General features: G+C 56.2%; 1 protein-coding gene across 2 annotated transcripts; it reads right to left on the bottom strand.

Moving 5' to 3' along the window:
• Nucleotides 1-707: 707 nt before the first annotated feature.
• Nucleotides 708-9,358, bottom strand: LOC133340283 (tubulin polymerization-promoting protein family member 3-like). 2 transcript variants are annotated; one of them, XM_061548385.1, is made up of 4 exons: nucleotides 9,228-9,358; nucleotides 4,246-4,448; nucleotides 1,516-1,669; nucleotides 708-1,283 (listed from the first exon to the last, which is right to left on the bottom strand). In XM_061548385.1, the coding sequence occupies exons 2-4, from the start codon at nucleotides 4,431-4,433 to the stop codon at nucleotides 1,095-1,097; spliced, it is 531 nt and encodes a 176-aa protein (XP_061404369.1). In that variant the 5' UTR covers nucleotides 4,434-4,448; nucleotides 9,228-9,358; the 3' UTR covers nucleotides 708-1,094. The 2 variants fall into 2 exon arrangements, with proteins under 2 accessions (XP_061404369.1, XP_061404368.1); XM_061548384.1 differs by lacking the exon at nucleotides 9,228-9,358 and adding an exon at nucleotides 6,154-6,315 and having other exon boundaries at nucleotides 713-1,283.
• Nucleotides 9,359-10,504: the final 1,146 nt, after the last annotated feature.

Below are 10,504 nucleotides of genomic sequence, written 5' to 3'. Positions count from 1 at the left end.
TATCTCATTTGGAAACTCGACGACGCCTTATCTCTGCCGGGCATCGTGAGATTCTTTGAATTGTTTGACTTCAGCGAACATGCTCGAAGCTCAACGAACCAATCCGGGTCATTCCGAGCGAGACGCGGAGGTTGCGTTCGGGGCAGATGCCGTGCCGCTCACGGCCCCCACCGTCTCAAAGTGCTCGCTCGTGCAACGGTGGCCAGCAACACCGCCGCTCCTCAACAATGGCGCGCGTGCGTTTCACCCGCGCGCGTGCGTGGCACCCGTGCGCGTGCGTGTCACCCGTGCGCGTGCGTGTCACCCGTGCGCGTGCGTGTCACCCGTGCGCGTGCGTGTCACCCGTGCGCGTGCGTGTCACCCGCGCGCGTGCGTGGCACCCGTGCGCGTGCGTGTCACCCGCGCGCGTGCGTGTCACCCGTGCGCGTGTGTGTCACCCGTGCGCGTGCGTGGCACCCGTGCGCGTGCGTGTCACCCGCGCGCGTGCGTGTCACCCGTGCGCGTGCGTGTCACCCGTGCGCGTGCGTGTCACCCGTGCGCGTGCGTGTCACCCGCGCGCGTGCGTGGCACCCGTGCGCGTGCGTGTCACCCGCGCGCGTGCGTGTCACCCGTGCGCGTGCGTGTCACCCGTGCGCGTGCGTGTCACCCGTGCGCGTGCGTGGCACCCGTGCGCGTGCGTGTCACCCGTGCGCGTGCGTGTCACCCGTGCGCGTGCGTGTCACCCGTGCGCGTGCGTGTCACCCGTGCGCGTGCGTGTCACCCGTGCGCGTGCGTGTCACCCGTGCGCGTGCGTGTCACCCGCGCGCGTGCGTGGCACCCATGCGCGTGCGTGTCACCCGTGCGCGTGCGTGTCACCCGTGCGCGTGCGTGTCACCCGTGCACGCGCGTGGCTGTGGGGGCCCTTGGGAGGGTGAGGTGGGGCGCGGTGAGGTGCATAGTTGGCGCCTGTGGATCGGTATCAGAATCTTTATTTAGACTGGAGGAATCCGATGAGCTATGAAGCTCTTTCTTCACAGCGGTGGGTGTCTGTGAAGGAGCGTAGGGGCATTTAGAGGCGGGGGGGGGAGGAGAGCGGGGGCTGGGGGCGCTCCCGCTCACTTGGCCACCTTGTCGCCGTAGGTCCCCACGCCCTTGTAGTTGCCCACGTAGCCCGAGTTCGCCGCGGCGTCGGCGCGACCCGACTTGCCTTTCCCCTTGCCGTCCGCGTCGAAGCGCTCCTTGTGCGAGCCCGTGTACTTGGAGGCGTCCGTGAGCCGATCCACGCCGCCCACCGCCGCCGCTTTCTGCCGGGACAACGCGGGGACCAAAGGGTGGCGCTTAGGGGGGGGAGGGAGGGCGGGGGGGGGTCACGGGGAATCATCGACCCGCGGCCACGAGCCTCTGTCCCTCTCGTTGGTGAGTGCGTGGGATGATCGCACGCCGCTCGCCGTGCGCGACGAGTGCACGCGGGCGTGGGCTCCGACCGTGAGCGGGGGGGGGGGGCTGGTGGCGGGGGGGGGGGGCAGTGCGGTTTACCGTGACGCCGGTGTTGGCCGGAGCAGCCCCCGCCAGGAGCGCGTGCAGCGCGGACAGCGCCTCCTCGGCGCTCCGCCCCTTGAAGCGCTTGGGCGCGAGCTCGGCGATCGCGGCGTGGAACTCGGTGATGGTGATGGTGCGAGCCGACTTGGCCCTGCGAGCGCGCACCCGGGGGGGGGGGGTGGGGTCACATTTTGTTGAGTCGTCGCGTCACCCGGCACGTGCCGGGGGGCAGTGGATGGGCACGACGTGGAGGCGGTCCCAGGACCCGCGGGCACGGCGGCCGCGTCCCCCTCCACCAGCCACTGCTGGACGAGTTCCTCGCCCTCGTGACCTCCTCGTGTCCCGAACGACCTCGCGGTTATCTCGCCAGCGGCCGCAGCGACCGCTTGGTCACCGCAAACGATGCCAGGACGGAACTGGGAACGCGGTGCGAATCTCTCGTGCAGCACGGGGGGGGGGGGGGTACAGCACGCGGTGCAGCACGGGGTGATTCAACTCACGAGAGGCGAAGGACCGCTGGAGTTGGTCGACGTGGCGTTTGGGCACAAAAAAAGTTTAAACCTCAAATGAGACCTCAACCCGAGCAGTTGGACAAGCAAAGGACACGATCCCTAGACCGGCAGTGTCAACTCTGCCAGCGTCGTCAACTCCGCTGCCTAGGGAGGCCGTTCGACTTCCCGCTCACAGCCAACATCGGTGACCAATTTCCGAACCCGGTCGTGGCCTCCCCGAGATCGAGTCGTCCACTTCACAAAGGGAGCCCTAAAGATGATCCAAATAACAACCGACCTATCTCAATTTTGTCCCCGTTGATTAAAATGTTTTTTTAATTATTGAACGACCAAATTAGCAGTTTCCTGTCCGACAATAATCTTTTACATCGAAACCAATCTGGGTTCCGAAAAAAATATAGCACCACATCTGCTGCATTAGACTCTCTCAATCACATTTACACAACAACCTGCTTAGTAAACTAAGTTGCCTCCGTTTTTCCAAACACACAGTAGAATGGTTAACAAATGTACCTCTCTTCTCGCACCCAAACTGTCTTCATAGATGGTTGGAGGTAAACAATGTTAAGATCACAAAAGGGGTTCCAAAGGGTTCAATCTTTGGCCAACTCTTGGTTTCTCTTCATGTCAATGACTTGGGCACTGACCTGGATCATTCCAGGGTTAATCTGTTTTCAGATGACACGATATTGATGACTGCTGGCCGCTCTCCGGATGACGTGATTGCTAAGCTCCAGGGTGATTTCAACAAACTACAACATCAGCTAGTTGCTCTTAAACTAGTCCTGAATATCTCCAAAACCAATTGCCTATGCTTCTCACCAGGACTAAAGCAGGAAGTTATTTTCCCCAATTACATTCCTTAAATAATTATCAAATAGAGCAAGTCAAGATCTATAAGTATCTTGGGGTCATTTTTGATTCAAAACTGAATTTTCAAGATCACATTGGTTATATTGGTAAAAAGACAAAAAAAATATGTTTCGACACAAGCATTGCTCGCCCCCTATGTTCTGTTTGGAATTGATAAAAGCTACCATACTTCCTCTACTTGATTACTTTGACATCATATATAAATCAGCCCCCAGTACTGTACTGAAGAAGCTTGACTCAATTAATCACTCGGCCTTAAGATTTGCATTGAACTGCCCATATAGAACCCACCACTGCGATCTTTACATTGGGTCAAACTTAACATCTCTTAATGATCGACGGCTTGTGCAACAGATCTTATTTATTCACGATGTACTTACAAAAAAAATCAGCAGACTACTTGTTGGATCTCCTCGGGTCTTCGCTCATTTACCAGCTTCACATTCCTTATTGCCGTACAAATACTGGATGAAGGGCCTTTGCTGTTGATGCCCCCAGGGTCTGGGAATGCCTTCGCCAATAAACTGCAAATTGGATCACTACCTGTGAGATCTTCACTCAAAACTTCTCTTCAGGAGCTGTACACCCCGAGCTGCCACTGCGATGCAGAGTGGCCTGAAATCAAATGCATCGCTCCGGATGACCGCTGCAAAGTATGATCTTGAGTTTTGATTATAGTGTGCTGATCTTTAAAGATGTATTGAAAAATATTGATACTCCTGCTGATACTCCTGCTGTTATGGAGTGACTCCTGCTGCTAGCTATGGCTGCAAAGATGGGTCGTATATCATTTATTGTAAAATTTGAATCACAGTTCCTATGATCACTGTTACATTGTTTTTAGAGCTTTATTTTGGTGATTTCGAAAACGTTTAGGTTTAGCCAAGTTTGTTTGTTGAAGTACAGAGTTAGCCTGACAACTTTAATCTAAATTGTCTTATGGTTGTTATTGTTTGACTTGCATCCCACTGGGAATTTTGCACACAGCGTTGATATGCGGTGTTCTTTCTGGAAGACTTTGCTGTTTTTTCCTAGATTTTTCTCAAGATGTTCCTTGTTCATGTTTTTGTTTGTTGCGGTTGCACCCGAGTCAAGAGCCGCATGGCTCACATGGCTATACCTAATACATGAACTGAACTGACTCGGCCTTTCACGAGCACCCGGTGCGGTGTGTAAAACACAATCATTTTGGGGAGACAAAGGCGGCCGGACCTGATGCTGCTGGCCACCTACCCCGACCCTCTCGTGCGAGTGTCGTAGCTGTCTCGCCGACGGCACTTGCCGGCTACCGGGACGAGGGGGACGAGTGGGATGGAAACGATGCGAGCGCGAGTCACACAACTTGACTTTGGAGAAGACGATGTCCACGTCCGTGCCCGTCACGCCCTTGCCGTCGATCACCTTGCAGTCCTTGCACAGCTTCGCCCAATTCTTGTTGTTCATCTCCTTGCCGCTCGCCTTCGTGTCGCCGTGCACGGCAAACCTCCTGAACGTCTCCTCGACGGACGCCATGTCCACCCCGTCGGCCATCTCCGCGCGAGCGATCTGCGAGGGAAGAGCGCCATTGAGTCTCCGCGTCTCCCTCGCGACGAGCGGACTTCTCGCTGGACTTTCGCCCTCATCCCACCCCCCCTCCCGTCGTAAATAACGTCCGTGTGTGTGTGTGTCTGGGTGCGTGTCTGTGTGCGTGGGGGAGCGGTAGTGTCGCGGTTAGCGCGCTGCGCTACGAACCCGGCAACCTGGGTTCGATTCCCGCTCACGGCCAACACCAGTGGCGATTATCTAAACCGGTCCTGGGCTTCCCCTAGGTCGACTCAGCCTCAAATGAGTACCTCGCGTGCCATGCCGGCCTTCATAGGTGCTCGCTAACAGCACTTGCCCCAACAGTCTGGTAAGGCTATACGGGAAATCTTTGTCTGTGTGTGTGTACGCGCGGGTGTGTGTGTGTGTGCGGGAGGTGGGGGAGCGGTGGGGGAGCGGTGGCGTAGCGGTTAGCGCGTTGCGATACGAACCCGGCGACCCGAGTTCAATTCGCGCTCACGGACAACGCCAGTGACGATTATCTAAACCGGCCTCCCCTAGGTTGACTCAGCCTCAAATGAGGAGTGGCGATGTGTAAGCATCGACCGATATTGTCTCCCAAGTGTGGTGTGTAAACATCGCCACTAGGGAGACAAAGGCGGCCGGGCATGGTTCTGGCCACCCACCCACTCGCGTGCCATGCCGGCCTTCATAGGTACTTGCGAGCAGCACTTGCCCTAAAAGTCGGGCACGGCTATACGGGGAATTTTTGTGTGTGTGCCGTGGTGGGGAGCGGTGGCGTAGTGGTTAGGGCACTGCGCCACGAACCTCAGCCACCTGAGTTCGACTTCCCGCGCACAGCCAACATCGGTGACCAATTCCCGAAACCGGTCGTGGGCCTCCCCTATAGCCTCCCACAGTCCGCGGAAGGCTATAGGGGACCCCTTTGTCTTTGTGTGCGGTCGCCGCCCCCTTAGCGACATCTCCTTCATTATTGAATCGCCATCCTTTGAAAAATCAAACCCTTATTTTTGAACAGATATACAATTTTCTCTTAAGGCCACACACAGAGCTATCATTGAGGAATATGTTGAGGTTGTTTGCGTTATTGTTATTAATCGTGCACCACTGTCAACGCAACAGCAGCAGCAGCACCACCACTTGTAAATACAGTCCTGTAAATGAACTTTTACAGTACCCCGCCATAAAACACTCAAAAGACAAAGATCCCCCAATATATCCTTAACCAGACTGTTGGGGCAAGTGTTGTAAGCGAGCACCTTCGAAGGCCGGAACGGTACACGAGGGGTGGGTGACCAGCAACTCGCCCGACCGCCTTTGTCTCCCTAGTGGCGATGTTTACACACCGCACCAGGTACTCATTTGAGGCTGAGTCGACATAGGGGAGGAGGCCCAGGACCGGTTCCGTGCGCGAGAATCGAACCCGGAACTGCCAGGTTTATAGCGCAGTGCGCTAACCGCTACACCACCGCTCCCCAACACACACAACACACACCACACACACACAACACACACAACCCACACACAACATACACACAACACACACACCACGCACACACCACACACGCCCACGGCTTCATCCACACGTCTCCGTCTGTTTCCCGTCGCCTGCAGCGCGTGACTGGGAATGTCGTCCTCATCCACCACAGGACGTCTCCATTCGCACGTCTCGCTGGGGGAGCGGGCACGCATACATCCACGAACTCACGTGCAGCAGCAGCAGTGGAGAGGTACCCGCGTGTTCGCAGCAGTCGCAGCAGCAGTAGCAGCAGTAGCAGCAGTCTCCAGGCGCCCACACCTGAGCGGGCCTTTAAATGCGCAGCGCCTCGCGCCCAGGTGCAGCGCGCGGCCCCTCCCGCTGTTGCTGGGCGCCTCCAAGGTAACCAACTACCCCCCCGCGAACCACAGGCTCGCACCCCCCCTCACTCATCCCCACCGCTGTGCCTCTCAGCCTCCCCGATGTAGTTGTGTTCCTACCCCCTATCACCGCCCGCTCCGAACGACGCCGCTCTGCGTCAAGTCAAGGGCGGAGGCGCGCCCCCGCGGGTCGCCGCTCGTTCAATTATAATCACCCGAACCTAGCCCCCCCCTCCACCCCCCACACACCGACATTTATTAATATGTTCCTTGATTTTCCCAAAGTATTTAAAAGTACAAAAACAATTTTCTCCCATCTCTATTCGCTGCGTTGTGGAATCGTCTGTTGTTTGTCGCCGCTGCTGCGCGTGTCTTGTTGGTGACCCGGGTTACTCTCGCGAATGAGACGAATCTCTACGGGCCCCTCGACCCGAGCTATCGACGATTGGATATTTGCGATGCCTTTGTTGCTGCTCCAAGTGCTCCAAGTGCGGTGCAGGGGACAAGGCCGTGGAGGAGGCTGGCTCCGGTGCAGATCGGTCAGTCACAAAGACAACGCATGCATTATTCGAAAGCATGTTTGTGTGTTTGCATGGTTCTACCCACAAGCATGATGTGTGGTTCATGCAGACTTGACGATGCCTTGCGATGGGGGTGTCTACTTGGTGTAAACCAAGGCCGTAATTATAATATATATTGGGGGGGACGCATCCCCCCCATATTCAAATATGATCAAAATGTCCCCCCCAATATATTGCTATAAAAATAATTACTATGCTATGTAAAAAAAGAAATGTTGCTAAACCTTGGCCACAATATCTGGACGTGTCTTCATATAAATCAATGCATAGATTTATGTTCATATGATTGTGGTTATGGTTGTACTTTATTAATACCTAATCTCTGCCATTGCATACAATGGTAAAAGTAAAAACAGAGCAATGTAATACAATACACTATTAAACATTATTGTAAAACATAAATGAAAAGTCCATCTCATGTGTAAGTGATTTTTTTATATTTAAGGCAGGAAATGAGTTTTCAAATTTAGATATTTTTCTGGGTTGGGACCCCCAGACCCCCTGGAAGATTTGGTCCCCCCCCAATGTTGACTCCATGGCTACGGCCTTGCTGTAAACATCTTAACACCTCCTGTGCAATATTGCCAGAAAGGGCAGGGTGAAAGTCTCTCATCGTTTTAGCATCATTTTGATTACGGCAATAAATGGGCCCATGGAGACTCGTCTCGGTCTCTCCTTGGTAAACAAAACTAACTTTGACTTGCTCGCTCTCCAACACCAGTGCCAAGTGCCCCCCCCCCCCCCCCCCACGACCGCGAGTCTCTCTGCAGCTTGCTGAGGCCAGGCTGCCGCACGCGTGGCCCTGCCAGGCCGTGCCCCCCACGCAGAGCCCACAGGGGCCTCAAGGCGCTCGCTCGGCAGCGCCAAGAGTCAATGAGATTTACACCGCCATCCTCACCACCGCAGCAGCAGCAGGAGCAGCAGCAGGAGCAGCAGCAGGAGCAGCAGCAGCAGGAGCAGCAGCAGCAGGAGCAGCAGCAGCAGGAGCAGCAGCAGGAGCAGCAGCAGCAGGAGCAGCAGCAGCAGGAGCAGCAGCAGCAGCAGCAGGAGCAGCAGGAGCAGCAGCAGCAGCAGGAGCAGCAGCAGCAGCAGGAGCAGCACCAGCAGGAGCAGCAGCAGGAGTAGGAGCAGCGGCAGCAGGAGCAGCGGCAGCAGCGGCAGCAGCAGCAGCGGACTTCCGCGGCAATGCAGACGATATTTCAGTTGAGTTGCAGTCCAGGTATTAACAAGGCCCCATGTTCAATGCGCGCCACGCGCCCATGTTTATGTTCATGTCGGTAACAGGCAGAACCGTCCTTATAGTAACGGTGAATCTGGGCGGCAGCCCCGGGCCCCGCGATTTTTTGTGGGGGGGGGGGGGGGTGGCGCGCCTCGACGTCACGGTGTAGGTATGAAGGCGTCGGGGGCCCACGCTGTGGGGGTTTGCCCCGGGCCCCGCACCCCCCGCTAAGGACGGTTCTGGTGCCAGCTGACGAGATCGCACAGGTCTGCCGAGTCTGCCCTTCAGACGACATTACTGCCTTGCCCAAGCTTGTGTGTGCACTGTATGTCGAAGTTGTTTCGCACATCCGTAAGCCAACCGTGCGAATCAGGGGAAAAATCGGCAGGATTTGGTGTACTTTATCAACTTGTACTCATGCACTTTATTTTTGTTTAGTCACTTGCACGCAATTCCTATCATCTGCACTCGCGTATCGCTCGTTGTGATAAAGAGCTTCATAGCTCATCGGATTCGTCCAGGATAAATAAAGACCCTGATTCTGCCCGTTTTTGTAAACACAAAGATCCCCCGGGTAGCCCTAACAGACTGTCGGGGCAAGTGTTTTTAGCGATTAGCGCCTGTCAAGGCCGACACGGGCACACGAGGGGATGGGTGGCCAACACCACGCCCGGCCGCCTTTGTCTCCCCAATGCTGATGTTTATACACCGATGATAATAGGGGTTTCCCCTTTCATCTGGCAACACGACAGGTGTTAAGATGTTAAAAAACGAAACTGAAACCTTTTACAAGGAATCATGTCTACATTATAACCACAATGCTTGTGGTTAGAATGCAAACAAAAATAATCCTCTGATAATATATGCATTGACTTTGAAACGGATTGGTCCACACCAGAGACAGCTTTCTTACACCGCACCAGGTATTCATTTCAGACTGAGTCGACCTAGGGGAGGCCCAGGATGGGGTTTAGATATTAGTCACAAAAGCTGGCTGAGAGTGGGAAATCGAACTGTGGTCGACGGGTTTGCTTCGTGGCGCAGTGCGCTAACCACAACGCCACCGCCCCCCCATGCAACGACCGTGTTCACACACGCGCACTGCCCTCGGCTAGACGCACCTACCCTGGCACCGTGCACAGCCCGAACCCTTGAACGCGAAGCGTCTTCCCCTCTGATGAGACCGCCGCCGCCTCCCGCGGTGCCCGTCCGCACTAAAACTCTCGCTTCCCTAGCAACGGGGCGACCAACACAGGCGCCGAGAGCAGGTTTATGGTCACAACATTCGCACGCGGCAAACAAGTGACAACCTCGTGCCGTCACGCGTCACCAGGTCACCCACCAGGCGACTGACACGGCCCCCCCCCCGCCCCCAGCTGGGATGGCATCAGCAGCCGCAGGAGCCTCCACCATCCGTCGTCCTGTCGCCTGCCCCCCCTGTCTCTGTTCGCCCAGCTGCGACTGACCAACAGCTACCAGTCCCGAGCAGCAGTCAAGCCGCAACCAGTTTCTCCGACAGCCTCACTCCACCAGGCGAGCTTCTCTGCCCCGATACAATCTTCGTTGCCTTTACGGGAAGCCTCCTCGCCGCCCGCTCTCCACAAACTCGCTCGCAGACATCTCGACGCCGTATGGACATCTTCACTTGATTCGTGCCAAGCTTAGATGTCTACGTCTTCATCCCTAAGGTGTCACCCTTCGTTGTCAACTGCTAGGATCGGGGATGTCATTTCTCCACTCGACGCTATCGAGCGGCTCCCCCCAAACCGGACGTCCCTGTCACACAAAAGCGTCTCCCGTCGTACAAGAGGAGCCGATTGACACCGAACCAACCTCTCTCCATGGGTCACCCTGCACACTCTGGCAAACGATACGTCCCCTGTGTTGTAACCGAAGGGCGTGCAAAAGGGGTCGAAAGGAAGATGATGATCGAGACGATCAGTAGCAAGGGTGATGGCGAGGATGCTGATGATGATGTGGAAGGAGGCGTGTGAATGATGCACGGGTCCATCAGAATGCGGTGTTCACGGTCATTGCCAGGGCAAGGGATCACCCCCCCCCCGACTCCCTCGCAGCCAATCAGAACGGGGCCAGAGAGGTCACGTGCGGAGCGTGGCAGTGCAGCGGCTTTGTCGACGAACAGGAGCCCGTGTCGGGAGCGAGACACCGGACCCAGGGAGGGAAGGAGGGGACCCCCTTCTGTTTTCGATTGGTGGCCCAGGGCCATCTTGCCCGCTGACTGCTCCAGCTATTTACGGGCTGCGAATACGAGTCTGGAGTGAGTGCCGAGTTTGGCACTCGCCGTGACATGAAATCCGCTTTCGGCCAGGCCAAATTCCATTGGCACTCGCAGTGAGTGGGAGTCCCTCCCAACACAACCCCCACCGCTACAATGATGATGC

The sequence above is a fragment of the Lethenteron reissneri genome, chromosome 9, assembly GCF_015708825.2.
Source record: "Lethenteron reissneri isolate LAM-NWPU_2019-01 chromosome 9, ASM1570882v1, whole genome shotgun sequence".
NCBI classification, from domain to species: Eukaryota; Metazoa; Chordata; class Hyperoartia; order Petromyzontiformes; family Petromyzontidae; genus Lethenteron; species Lethenteron reissneri.
The sequence above is the reverse complement of the archived record's forward strand: the minus strand, read 5'-3'. Positions and strand labels throughout refer to the sequence as shown.